The following is a 14264-nucleotide window of genomic DNA, read 5'->3' as shown; positions in this document are numbered from 1 at the left end:
TGCTACTTTGTTACGTATTTGTGCTGAGGGGGAAAAAAAACAACCTAAAGCCTTGTGCTGCTTAGTCATCATAAAGTTTCAGGGGCAAGCTTGCCTTTCTTGCTCTCTTTCATCTGCAGTAAGTCACCTTTTGTGTAAGACAATTTCCAGAGCCCAGGAACCCCTCCTGTCACCTTTCAAGCCTCACTTATGTGCAGCTGTGTCTCCTCCAGTTGCATTTCAGGCCCCTAGCTACCTGCTAAGGTGATGTTACAAGTAAGTGCTGGCCCTGAGTGTAAAATATTAAGTGTTTTATCTCTGTATGATCTCAGGGCAGGCTTTGGCCCCATCATAAGCTCCCAAAAGCCCTGAGCTTCCCTCAGGGGCACTGTGGCAGCGTTATTCCTCACAGAGAGAGCAGCAGCTCTGTGGGGCCTCATTTTTGGGCTGGAACCTATTAAATGTACCTAGTAGAAGAGAGAGGGTGAGGGCTCAGTGCCTGAAGGACACCTGGCAGCCGGGGGCCTTGGGAGAAGCCAGGGGCTGTCCTTCACTGAACCCAGAGCCTGAATTTTGATTTAAAAAGCCAAAAACCCGCGAATTAGCACTGCTTTCCCTCAGGGTGGATTTGCATCCTGTCACCTACACCCCCCCGCACCCTCACGCTGGGCACCGAGCACCTCCCGTCCCCCCGGGATGCTTTTTTTATTGTTTATTTGTGCTTATTTTTCACTTGGAGCACTGGGGGGGGGGGGGGGGCGGCTGAGGCGTGAGGGGGCGGCGGGGCCCCGCCCGTCTCCATAGCAACCGCTCCCCCCCCCCCGCGGAGGGACACGGCGGCACCTCCCGGTGTCACCTTGCCCCCGGCACGTGACCCGCCGGGGCGGCAGGCGCGGACCGGAAGTGACGCAGCCGGCCCTCGGTCGCATGATGTGGCAAAAAAAAAAAAAAAAAAAAAAAGCCGTGAGGGTGGGGGGGGGGAGCGCTCAAATAGTCCCTTCCGGCGGCGGATCCTTCCGCCGCTCCCATTGGCCCGGCGGAGGACGCGTGACTCTAGCCGGGCGGGTATCCTTCCGCCAGGGCCGGCGCTGTTTAAGGCCGGTGCCGCCGGGCAGGTGAGGGCCGGCCCCTTCCTGCCGCCGCGGGATCCTTCCGCCGGCGGGGGCAGCTTCCGCCCGGCCGCGGCTCGCCGCTCGCGCTGCCCCGCTGCGCTCCGCCATTGCCAGGCTCCCCCCCACACACCCCCACCACCACCGCCCTCAGCTGAGGAGCCGCCGCCGCCGCTACCAAAACCCGGGCCGGCCTCGGAGCGCAGCCGCAGCCCCGCCGCCATGGCTCAGATCCTGCCCATCCGCTTCCAGGAGCACCTCCAGGTGGGCTGTGGGGCGCCCCCCCCTCTCCCCCCCCCCTTCCCCGCGGGGCCTGAGGCGGGGAGGGGAAGGCCCGGCCCGGCCTGGCCCGGCCGCTCCCTCACGGGCCGGCCCCGAAGGGCACCTTCCGTGTGGGGAGGGCGGGCTCGCGGCCCGCAGGGCCCTGAGGAGGCCTCGGGGCGGGCATCCAGCCCTGGGAGGGGGGGGTAAGGGGGGGTCGCGGCCCGTCCTGTGAGGCGGGAGGGGGGCACCGGGGGTACCGCTGCCAGCCCCCGTGTGTGGGCGAGCCGCCCTCTCCCCGGCCTGCGGTGTCTGGGGCGGTTTTGTCGCCGTCGCCGCTCCTGGCGCCGCTTTCCGGAGAGGCGGAGCGCGGCGGCGGCGCTGCCGCAGGCTGGCCCCGCAGTACGGCTGGGGCTGTGCGGGCCGCGGGGCTCAGCCGGTGCCCGCCGGGTGCTGGGAGATGGCAGCCGAGCGAGCCTTCGGCTTCGTCAAGGCGGCTTTGGGCAGCTGCTAGGGACGGATCCCGAATTTGAATAACAAATCCTGGTTCTGGTTGGATTCGAGAGGTCGCCTCGGCGCACAGCTTTGGCTGTGGGTGAAGCCGGAGCACAGGGAGGGGGCTGGAAGCGGTGGCCCGGTTGTGCAATGCTGACGGGCGCAGGGAGAAGCGCTGCGAGCCGGGCTTCTCCTCCTGGCTTCCTGCACCTCTGGGGGTGCTCAGCTTGTTCTCGCTACTGGGGAGAAATTTTAGTGGAGAACTTATCTAATAAAGGTTACGTTGATGTGTTTAGGTTGGGTCTTCTGGTGTCCAGTTCCTGGCAACCCCCCCGTAGCCCCAGTGCCCTGGGATGTCAGCTCACGTGTGTGGTTTGTGGCTGGCTGGGGCAGGCACCAACGTAGGGATGGCTCATATGAGGGGCAGTGACTTTTTTCTAATCCAGTTGGAAAAAGCTCAATTTCTAGGCACCTTGATAAAAGAACGCTTGCAAAATACTCATTTTGTTGTGTGAATTGCCATAGCCATAATGCTATGTTACATTTAAAAAAAAAAAATGTTATCTGCTGGCAGCCATAGAGCCTAGAGCTGGGTGTTGGGAAGGTTCTGCTATTCGCAGGTGAAACTGAGCTGGGGGTAGCCCAGCTCCTAATAAAGCACCGTGAGGCACATCTGCGATGCATTATTAAAGATACAAACCCTGCGTGTGCCAGGTCTCCAGTGCCATGAGCACAATTATATAAGGAAACTCATCTGCTGCGCGCCAGGAGTGCTGATAGGTTTCGGGCCAAGTCATGGGATGTGCCTGCATGGACTGAAGGAGTTAGCTGCTCCTGTCCCATCTCACAAAGAGCATTGATTTAAGCAGTTTCTTCTACAACTGCCTCTGTGATGAGCTGCTTTTTATAAGACTTGGTGTCCTGCCTTCTGAGCCTGCGTGCACGTGGCTCTTGCCCATCATGCTCCGGTTTGGTGCAACTACAGAGCTTCCTCTTTCTGTTTCATTGAAAAAAACTGGGAGGAACTTGCCTTTTGGGGGGTGCTGAAACATCTGACTTGCTGTTGGAGTCGATTCTGAGAGCAGAAGTGTTGATATTGCAGTGTTTTGGCTGTCCAGAACAGCTTTAGTATGTTTACATCAGTTCTCTGGAGTCCTGATGGATCGAATAATGCAATTTCTTGAGCTGTGCCTGCCCTCCATCATCTAGGGAAACTGCCACAGGGCCTTGCGCAATGATTGCAAGTGTGTAGCTAATGTTTAATGGCACAGCAAGGTACCCCAGTGGGGCCTTACTCATAAACTGGCAGCTGGTGGATGTGAATGGGAAGGTTCTTGGAAGGCTGTGGTTAGAAGATGCTCTTAATTAGTCTAGAAGACCATCATGCTACGTGCGGTGTTAATTGGCAGCAGTTTTCCATGGATCCCCTGCAGGTCAGAGAATGTCAGGTAACCATACAAAGCTGCTCCTGATCTTCAGCCCTGAAGATCGAGGCTGGCCAAGTGAGATGTGGCTTGGGGGCTTTCTCTAGGTGTAAGAGACCTTTTGTGGTATTTTTTTAAGTGTAAAATCCAGGTGTGTAGTCGGGTTTCAGGTTGTTTGTCAGGCGTGAGTGCCATTACATAGCTTTGGAATCTCAGGAGCTGCAGATACCCAGGGCGTTATCGGTGTGTTGTCTACTGTAGATGCTTGCCCTGCCACAGAACAGCAATGACATGTGGTGGAGAAACTTTTCCTTGAGAATTTCCAAGAAGAAACCTTGATTCCTTGCTATCACAACTTCCAGGCTCTCGCCATAAAGTTTTATAGTGGAGCTTTTTATTCGAAGTAACCATGAGGAAGCAGGCTGTGTGGCGTGTTGAGAGACTGCAAATGTGGCTGCTCCGATCCCATGCTAGTGAGTCTGGGAGTTGATGCCTCTGAATTGGAGAGGTGAAATTAAAAACAAAATACAAACAACTGCTTGTTTAGGAGCACGGAGGTTTCCTAAGAGTACAGCTTCCTGGTGAGTGAGACAAGTTAGCAGGGGATGAGCTGAGCTTGCCGCCTAGTTCAGCCACGCTATCCTGAAAAACTGAACTTGGGGCAGGCGTGCTGGTGTGGCTGAAGGCATTAATAAATACTTGTCTGTAGCCCCTAAATCTCTGCTACAACAGCACTGCTTTGAAGTGTTGGTATTTCAAAAAGTCGGGGGTGAAGGCAGCACTGCTGTGCCCTGTGCTGTTTTGGGGGAGTTTCTCCCACCCAGCCTCATGGGTGTTATTTCCTAAAGCCCACGGGCTTGGGATGTTCTTGCAGAGGCATAGGGCAGAGTCTGGAAGGAAGAATCCAGACAACCCAAAGAGTGTGTCAGCTAATTGGATGGGAGTAATTAGCTAAGTGCTTCATGAGCACGTCCCCTCAGCCCGTGCCTCACAGCAGGTGCCGGTGATCGCAGCCGTGCCCGGGTTTGGGCAGGTGGGGGCTCGGCTGTGGCCTGTAACCAGCGTGGCGCCGGGACCGGATGAGTACCTCAGCCTGCTGGGGTGAGGCAGGGGATAGGAAGGATGTAGAAGGGTTCCTCAACATTACAGAGGTCTCTTATCTGCTGCAAGCATGACTTCCTAGCCAGCCGCACGCTGTGGCTCTTACCTTGCACTGATACACACCAAGTGCCTCAGAGCTTAACTCATGGTGGGTTTCTGCATTACGGGACTGGGGTCAGCCTGGGTATCAAATAAATCTGGGTATAAATCTGTGAGAAGTTAGCTGAGCATCACGGCTGGAACGAAACGAGCAGCACAAGTGCAGCCTGGTGCCTGCCCGGCTCTATCAGAGCCCAGGAAAACACGGCCTTGTGCTCACAGTACCGTGACTGGCTGCGCAGCGAGGTGCTTTATTTAAACCAAACAAACCCCTCCGTGCTCCTCAAAGGCTGGGAACGTGTCTGTTGGCTGGCACTTCCCAGCTGCACGCAGATAAGGAGGCTCAGCAGCTGCTCGTGGCTCTGAGAGCAGCGCTCACATCCTGTTGTATGAGAGCCGAGGTGAAACGCAAGCTCAGCGCTTCTGTGCCCTTCCTCGTAGGCAAGGAGAAATTATTTGACAGCTAAGCAAAGTGTCAGAAAGAAAGCAAATGTTCCAGGAAGGGGTCGGCGCAGCAGCTCCTGTCGGCAGTTCTGCTGTTCAGGTTGGTGGCAGGCATGTGTAGCACGGCAGCTTCCCTGGGTGAGGTACCAGGAACATCCGTGAGGAATGTGGCAGTGAAATCCTCCACACAAACACAGCCACCAGGCTTCCATTCGCCTCCTGACCTGCAGCTGGAGGAGCCCCTTGGGGCTGTGGCCCTGCAGCAGTCTGTTCTGTGGAGCAGCTCCTGGGCTGAATGTTTTCTGCTCTGCGTGCCTCAGGCCAGCGGCACCACTCAGCTCCAGCACACGTTGCTGTAAAATAACTTGAGTTGGAAATTGGTTGCCCAAGCACGGCCAGCAAGTTCTGCTTTTGTATTTCCATGAAAGCCAAGGAAGTGATTGTCATAGCGTAAAGCAAGAGTGGTGACTGGTTCCTTCTTCTTCCCATCTTTTAGGCGAAAAAAAAAACCCTGCTGTAGAACCCTGTGCCCTTCTAACTCCTGAGTCTGCACTACAGCTCGTACGTGGAGTAGTAGTGAAGTCTTCGTAATAAAAGCCTCCAAAGAAACACGCCTGTCATGTTTCCTAATAATAATCTCGGTCTCTGTTTGCTTAGCTTCACAAACGCTTCTGCCTCAGTCACCTGAACTTTAGCCTGGTTGGGGAAGGGAGTGACTGATACTGCAGGCAAGTCCGGCCTCTGGAGAGCTCCGTGCATCGGGCTGAGCAGGGCCAGAAGTTACCACGAGGCAGGTGGCACTCCTGGCTGCTGCAGCTCTTGTGCAAGCCACTGCTGAGATCATCCTGATGGGGGTAACCTGCCTGGCTCGGGGCTTGAAGCAAACTTGGTTCGTGGGATCTGTTGAGGTTAAAAGATTAGATCTTAGCAGGAGGAACTTGGGTACTTAAAGACCTCGAAAAGGTCACAGCTCCATCAGAAAGCTGCTCCAGGCTTGCTTCAGATCTCCCCTGCCAACTGAATCTGTTTCAAAGAGCTGTCTAGCTTCAGAAAATATTATGAGGTTCATAAAGGACCACATCCCCCTGCTAACCAGAGCTGGCTACCTCAGGTGTGATGCCTAGCAGGTGGCACTTTGAGCACAATTAAGATAAATCCATCCTGCAACATCCAAGCATCCAGTGGTCAAGTTCAGACCTCCCAAAGAGGCCTGCCAGCTGCCGGGACGTGCTTGGGTTTGTTCTGCTCACGTCCGTTTGGGCAGAGTCTGCGAGTTTCTGCTGGGCGGAGTCCTCAGCCCTCTGAGAGGGCCCTCCTCTAACAAGGAAGCTGTGCTTGCTGACTGAAATAGTGCTTGTGAAGCTTGCAGCTGAGCAGAAGGAAATGCCCCATCCTAGGAGGTGTCTTCTGGATGAAGCTGGTAGAGAACTCCAAACCTCTTTTCCCAGGGATGGGACCAGTTGCAGTTAGTGCTCAGCTGGTGTACAGGCACCAGGCTCAGCCTGGAGAACACCTGAGTGAAGGTGTGACGTGGAAATCTGAAACCTTGCAAGTGAATCCCTGCTGCTGGAGGACCTGTGCTCAGGTTCTGGGGCACTGGACCTTGCACTCCTCGATCTGAGCAGCAGAGCTCTGCCCTGTCCAGGAGGCAGGGCTCAATTTCTAGCATTAAGACAGTTTTCCCCTAGGAGAGCCAGCTAAAACGGCTCCTTCACCTGAAAGTGGGTGGGTGTGAGGGGAGCTCTCTTGGGACTGAGCTCAGTGCGTGGAGCTGCAGGGGATGTAGGTACCCATTTTTCCAACGCAGGATTCGACTGGGCAGTCACCATAACTTGCTGAAATCTGTCCTGCTTCCCGTCTTCCCATCTGGCAAGATAATTGTAACGAAGTGCTGCCCTTTAGGACAAGGGACTTGCGTGCAGGGTGCCTGGAGAACCGAAGGCTGAACCATTTTCAAGAAATACTCTTCTTCAGTGAACACAGGGGGCTAAAACCACCTTGCTTTTGAGCCTGGACTTCAAGATGCACCGAGATCTGGCTGCCCTGCTGCCCTGGCTGGCAGAGCCCGTCGTTAGCAATGCCCCTTGTGAAGTTCTGCTAACCTGGCACAGGGAGGTGGTGCTTGCTCCCTGGGGCAAAGGGGAAGTGCAGTAAAACCCCCTCTCTATCAGGAGCCGCTGGAACAGAGCAGCTGAGGCGTGGTCACCTCCAAGCCTTCGGAGCACAGCTGATAAGAGCTCGGTGTGGTGCTGCAGATTAGCACAGTAACGCTGAAATGGCTCAGGAGAGCCAGCAACCAGCCCCTCCGGGCAGCGGGACGGGGCCTGGAGCTCAGGGGGTCTCCTAAAAAGGCTGAGGCGTTAGGAGGAGGGCTGACTCCTCTAGTGGTAGAAAAGTCAGCCTGTGGTTCTAAGGGCTGCCTGCCACAGGCTGCACATGTGTCTGTGATGTGAAGTAACCAATTTTATCCATTCTTAACAGCAGAAGTACAGCTTTGTCTCAGTACTGCCATCCTGATCCATCAGTCTGCAAGCACAGTGCAGTGGCGTTGCCTGAACTGTGTTTTGCTGCAAGCTGTGCTAGAAGTGCCATGTAAAGGTAGGCACGTAAAGCTTCACAGCAGCAGGCTGGCTCAGCAGGAAAGGAGATGCTTTGTAGATGCCCGGTGTACCAAGGAAGGCTGCAGGTGAGCCACTGCTGCTTTCAGCAGGCTCTGTTTCGTAGCTGTTAGCTCTGCAAGGCCTCACTGCCGGAGAGGGCTGGGCTAAATGCGAGACAGGTAGCTTTTTTTAACTCTGCAAGGATAAAGATAAAGCTCAGGCCCCTCACATGTGGCGCTAAGCTTGAAATAGTGATAGCTGCCAAGTGCAAGTGGAGTGACAGAGGGCTCTGGAAGCAAAGCTGATGTGAGTGGGTACTGAGGCTGTGACTACCAGGAGCAGGCAACTGCCATGTGCCTTAAACCATTTGAGAGGCTGGGCACTTGAAAAAATAAGTTGTAACAGACCTTGGAGATAAGGTACCAAGTGCCTGAACGCTGCGGGGCTCCAAAAAGCCTGCTGGGCGTAACTGAAGGTGGGCAAGAATCCTGGTGTCACGGCTCTTGTGGGTAACGTGCTTTTGGTTTGTGTTGTGGTGGAAGGATACAGGAGGCCTGGCTTCTCCTGCAGCTTCCCCCAAAGCTGTCGGTGGCTGTGTTGAGGTAATAATTTAATGCCAAACCTTCTTCTTTTCCAGCTCCAAAACCTGGGCATCAACCCAGCAAACATCGGGTTCAGCACTCTGACGATGGAGTCTGACAAATTCATCTGTATAAGAGAGAAGGTGGGAGAGCAGGCGCAAGTGGTGATCATCGACATGAATGACCCCAGCAACCCCATTCGGAGGCCGATTTCAGCCGACAGTGCTATCATGAACCCTGCCAGTAAAGTCATTGCATTAAAAGGTATGGAAATAGTGGGAAAGAAACGCGTGAAGTCGCTGCAGAGCTTTCTGTAGTACTGGTTTGTGACTGACTTAAATCTGTCAGGCAACTTAGGTGGGAGGATCCCTTACCAATTTTCCACAGCTTAATGGGAGCTTAAGTTCAGTGATTTTTCGGTTACTCTGAAGGTAGCTGGGTAATAAGTTTCAGTTAAGGCTTGCCACTGGTTTGCTCATCATTAGGATGAGTTTTTTGCTGCCCAGTGAGAGTATTTATGGCTTCAGAGCACGGAGAGCTGGAAGGAAAGTTCAAGCTTTGGGCTACTTTTGGAGTCTGTAGCCTGGAATCCTCTTAGGGGAAGTGAGACCTGATCTCCTGAGTGTATAGGATCCATCAGCTGAACCTCTCTGTACAGAGTAGAAAACTAAGGCTGGGGAGGAGGGGAAATATTTGCAGAGGCTGTAGTCCTTGCCACGCTGCACAAGGCTGGTGCACTGATTGGTGCATATTTATTATATCAGCCCCTGATAGAGAAAGTAAAACTATCCGTGGAAGACTTGTGTAGTGCATAAAGCACAAGGTCAGCTCGCTCCTTATCTCTGCCAATACACAGAACAATAATTCCTCTGGAGGCTCCAGAAGTGTCAGCCCCTTCTTCCCAGGAAGCCTCAAATATTCTATCACTATAAATTAATATATTGCCAATGGAAATATTTAAATGTGTTCAGTATTACCTAAGTTTGATTTTAATACTGTCCTACTGTTTTGTCACAACTTTAATGCTCTCTTGTGTGTGCAGATGGTGAGTTATCTCGACTGACTGTACCAGTTACTGTCCTGTTCTATGAAAAGAGAAAGCAGAATCGAATGACTCAGGTTTATGGTGGATGTGGCTGAACAGTGGTGTTAAATAACTGAAAGCCTAAATTCAGAGTTTTTTTCATGCCCTCTCAAACAAGTGAATCCTTAAGATTCAGAAACTTAATCCATTCAAACTCAGGGCACTTTTAGACTGTCGTGTTCTTGATGTTAAGCTTTTTATAAACAGGACTGGCCCTTTAGACTCGCGTCTAATTTTTGGCTGTTAATATCCCTGCTGTAGCATGTAGGATAGATGCTACCTGAATCTAATATCCCTTCACTCTAAGGCTCCAGCTGCACTAGACGTGGAAATAAATGGCTAGCCTGTAGCTTGAGTAACACTACTGGACACCCTTCTCCAAGCTCTGGAGAAACTTCTGGCTCTGCATCGTACTTCAGTGGGCTGAAGTAATGGTGGCTTTCACCTGAACTAGTCCTTGCTGAGTGAAGGCACTTGTTCATATGGCTTTGGCTTTATCAAGCTGAGATACAGCTAGCAACCTTAACAGAGACCCTGACCTGGACCTAGTTTTATGTCTTTAATGTTCCTTTTATGCTACAGTAGCGTGTGCTTAAGTAGCTACCTCCTAAAACTAGCAGAGCTCGGTTAGAACCCTCCTTGCCTATTCAACAGGAAGAAATGATATCTTATATACCACTGCGCTGTAAAAACTCTGGTAGAAGTGATTGCAGGTGGCTGTTCACGATGTTTGTATTCAGCATTGTGTGTAATTGAAATAACTTCTCCTCTTACCTCTTAGAACTTGTGTTGGTCACTAGAGTCCTTTCCTTGCACAGTGTGTGTTCGTTTGGTTTGCAGCCAGTAACTCTGTGTATCCCGATGGTGCAACTTACGGCTTTTGGTTAATGAGTCTTAGTTAGGAAAGGCTCTGCCAGCCTGACCTTCCTGTGTTATGCCCTGTTACACTTGAAACAGATGTGGACATCATTTTTAATGACACTGGCATAGCTTTCCTTGTAACTTTCAAGACACTTAGCTTTACTTTAACCTGGCTTTGATGTATGAAGTATCATACAACTTGTGTAGCTGAAGCTTTTGTTTCCTACCAAGCTGTTTTCCGCATCTGTTTGGTCGGTCGGTAATGGCAAATTCAGACCAGAAAGCATACAATTACGTGGTAGTGAAATTAGGAATGTGGTCTGGTTAGAATTAGTAGCTGATCACTGAATGACATTGCCAGTATATCATAGCGTTTTCTAAAAACTTTCTAAAAACGAGTGTTTAGCATCATACTGCAGCTCTTCTGCTTTTAACCACTGCTTGAAGTAACAGGTGAAAACTGCCACCTGGCTAACAATGTTGTGCTTTTCAGCTGGGAAAACACTACAAATATTCAACATTGAGATGAAGAGCAAGATGAAGGCTCATACAATGACAGATGATGTCACCTTCTGGAAGTGGATCTCTCTGAATACTGTTGCCCTTGTAACGGATAATGCAGTCTACCACTGGAGCATGGAGGGGGAGTCCCAGCCCGTGAAAATGTTTGATCGCCATTCGAGTCTTGCTGGCTGCCAGATCATCAACTACCGTACTGATGCCAAGCAGAAGTGGCTGCTGCTGACTGGCATATCTGCACAGGTACTTTACTGTGAAGAACTATTAAAATATTGTTTGGAACACAAGTGCTTCTCTTGATCGTAAAATCTTACGTGTAACTGAAAATCTTGCAGTACCTGTATAAACACATAAAAAGTTAATCTGCTGTGATATATTTGTAAGAGAGAGCATGGCATTTGCTAACACTAACTTAGAGGACTTTGCTGACCACGTGCTTGCTACTTCTGACTCTTGTTCTGTCTTTTCTAGCAAAACCGTGTTGTGGGAGCAATGCAGCTCTATTCTGTAGATAGAAAAGTGTCACAACCGATTGAGGGACACGCAGCCAGCTTTGCGCAGTTCAAGATGGAAGGAAATGCTGAAGAATCCACTCTCTTCTGTTTTGCAGTAAGAGGGCAAGCTGGGGGTAAGGTAAGACTTGGTTTTAAACATGCTTTAATCTTTAATAACTCATCCTGGTCATCTGCCTCCAGGAAAACAAGTGATTTAATGCACAAATTTGCCTCTAGGAAAAAGGTGTCAGTCTGGATGCTATTCCTTTAGTGTACATGAAAACTGGGGCGTACACAGCTTCACAGCGGGGGCTACCTGAAGTAGAGAAGTCTGTTCCAGTCATGAAGTGAGGTGATGTGTCATGACTGGCAAGCTAATTAGCTGCTTGAAGGATGTGCCTTCACAAGCAAAGCTTAAGGGAAAAGCTGTTGTAATCTCTTTGCTGATCCCCAGTACCAAGCTTAACTTCCAAGTTATTGGATGAAAAAATTAGATGCTAGTGTTACCAGGCTAGTTAGCAATCAATATAAATGTCAGAAATATATGAACTGTGTCAATATGTTAAGCACGTCAAAAGAGTGCATAAAAAGAGATCTAAAGGAATCATTAAAGTTCTAAGTATCTAGAGATAACTAAAGATCACGTTCCATAGATGAGGAAAACAACTGAGAATGAATACAGCATGTTACACCTTATGCCTGTGCAAATGTTCAGGAAGGCTGGCTTAGCTTCTCCGCTTGCATAATCTTGGGATTAAGGATCAGCAGCAGCAGAACTGCTGTATCTTTATTGTTGAAGTCTATTGTTCTGTGAATCATTTGGGAACTGACGGACTAATCTTACCTATTGCACAGCTGCATATCATTGAAGTTGGTACACCACCGACCGGGAATCAGCCGTTTCCAAAGAAAGCAGTGGATGTCTTCTTTCCTCCGGAAGCACAAAATGACTTTCCTGTTGCAATGCAGGTATGATAATTGCACATAAAAACAAATCTGTAGCTTCCCTCAGTGGATATGATTGTGAAGCAGGGCACTGGCAGTTAGTTGGCCAATATAAACCTGAGGTTTGGCACCAAACTAACTGGTGTGGTTTCTGCTCCTGCTTTAGTAGAGTTAAAGTGAAGTTGGGGACAAGCAGATTCAAAGACAGCTTGTTCTTATATATGGAACAAATACTCATGTATATTTAACTGCTTTGCAAACTCTTAAAATTTGCTTCTGCTATGAGAGTACTCAAGTATTCAGCTGGGGGAAAAAAAAAAAGCACTTCTAGTTCTCCTGAAATGGCACAGCTGTTCTAAAAATTACTTACTCGTTTTATCCAATACCATATCTGATTAATCTATTCCTGTCTTGCAGATCAGTGACAAGCATGATGTGGTGTTTCTGATAACAAAGTATGGCTATATCCACTTGTATGACCTGGAAACTGGCACCTGTATCTACATGAACAGAATCAGTGGAGAGACCATATTTGTTACTGCCCAGCATGAAGCAACAGCTGGAATTATAGGAGTAAACAGAAAGGGACAAGTAAGAAAGCTTGGCTTGGAAACTACTTGTTTAGCCAATCCAGCTGGCCTTTAATGATAGGCTACAGTGTTCTTATTGATGTCTGAAAGTCTACATGAATGAACAAGGCAGAATATCAGAGTGAGGAGTGTGATAGTATCAGATATCTGAACAGGTGTGCAGCTTGTCTGCATTTTTTACCTTTTTTTTTTTTTTGTAATGACAGTCAGTGGATCTAAGCACCCTCCTCCTGTTGAGGATAGAACTAGAATATACTTCTGTTTTGGGCAGATGTTACCCTCTTACAGAGCACCTGCTAATAAAGTCTTAAATATGCTAACTTGGAATTCCACGTTCAGGACATCTCAAGTCTGCCTGTTCTGAGCCATACATTTCAGTGTATGCTCTAGCTTTCCGTTTAGAGGTTAACTTAGCACTTGCCTCTCCTCTTATATTTGGACTAACTGAAAGTTTTCCTCAATCATTTATTCAGGTGCTGTCAGTATGTGTGGAAGAAGAGAATATTATTCCCTACATCACCAATGTGCTCCAGAATCCTGACCTGGCTTTACGAATGGCTGTCCGCAACAACCTGGCTGGAGCTGAGGAACTTTTTGCTAGAAAATTCAATGCACTGTTTGCACAAGGGAACTATTCGGAGGCAGCAAAAGTGGCAGCTAATGCTCCAAAGGTAATGGATGAACAGTTTGAATAGTACTGAACTCTGCTGGCTTAAGCTTCATGCTTCAGGAAAGTTCTCTGGCCTCATCTGAGTGGCAAGACCAGAGACCTGTCCTAATGTAGTACTTTTTAACATTCCCAAGAAGATCCAGTATGCTGTGTGCTGAGAGTACTGGAAAGTTCTAAATGCTGGAAGGTTCTAAAGCTTGTATGAAGTCTACAGAGGGGGGGAAGGAACTGAATGAAGCAATGGCTATGTGACTTAATACTTCTGGTATAAATTTTAATCCCTCCAATGACAGGAAAAGTCTCTTTGAAATGACAACCTCTAACTGAGGCTGCATCTGTAAACAGGAAAAAATGGAGAGATGCTAAGATTGAAGATTCACTAAGGCTGGAGATTGTTTAGCATAGTAAATTCAGATGAGAGGAACTTGCTTGCAAGAACAAGAATGACTTAATTCTGTAGGACAGTCCTATGATGTTAAACTAGTTCCAGTAGCAATACAGATTTAATAGGCTACTATTGCACATCTTCTATTAAAATATCTCAAATGCAGTGCTGAACTGTACTGTTGACTGTTTTCTGGGTTGGCAAAACATAATGTTGCTGCAGTAAGCATTTCCAACTTCAGCTTTCTGGAGGAAATCTTGCCAAGCCACAATAGCAGAACAGGAAACTAAAGTGCATCTCTATTTCTGGCAGGGAATCCTGCGTACTCCAGACACCATCCGTCGGTTCCAGAGTGTTCCAGCTCAGCCAGGACAGACTTCTCCTTTACTCCAGTATTTTGGTATTCTGCTTGACCAAGGGCAGCTGAATAAGTATGAGTCGCTGGAACTCTGCAGACCAGTGCTTCAGCAGGGACGCAAACAGCTCTTGGAGAAATGGTTAAAAGAAGACAAGGTAAATTTGGAATAGATACCTCTTAGGTACTCTAGATAACTGCCTGGTAGTGCTTTTTTTGAGGAAAGCTCAACTGGGCAACTCCTCAATGCACTGTGTCATCAAATAGT

General features: G+C 49.5%; 1 protein-coding gene across 2 annotated transcripts in view; it reads left to right on the top strand.

Annotated features, from left to right (window-relative positions):
* The first annotated feature begins 1067 nt into the window (after nt 1-1067).
* Nucleotides 1068-14264, top strand: part of CLTC (clathrin heavy chain) — a 29800-nt gene continuing 16603 nt past the window's right edge. The window contains exons 1-8 of one of the 2 annotated variants that reach the window (XM_068656303.1): nt 1068-1352; nt 8150-8357; nt 10532-10800; nt 11029-11190; nt 11907-12020; nt 12414-12587; nt 13060-13257; nt 13954-14154. In XM_068656303.1, coding sequence (XP_068512404.1) covers nt 1311-1352; nt 8150-8357; nt 10532-10800; nt 11029-11190; nt 11907-12020; nt 12414-12587; nt 13060-13257; nt 13954-14154 — 1368 coding nt within the window. In that variant the 5' untranslated portion in view covers nt 1068-1310. The remainder of the gene's footprint in view (nt 1353-8149; nt 8358-10531; nt 10801-11028; nt 11191-11906; nt 12021-12413; nt 12588-13059; nt 13258-13953; nt 14155-14264) is intronic. The other variant, XM_068656304.1, reaches the window with a different exon arrangement.

Source organism: Anas acuta, chromosome 19, assembly GCF_963932015.1.
Source record: "Anas acuta chromosome 19, bAnaAcu1.1, whole genome shotgun sequence".
NCBI lineage: Eukaryota > Metazoa > Chordata > Aves > Anseriformes > Anatidae > Anas > Anas acuta.
This window is presented reverse-complemented; position numbering and strand designations above follow the sequence as displayed.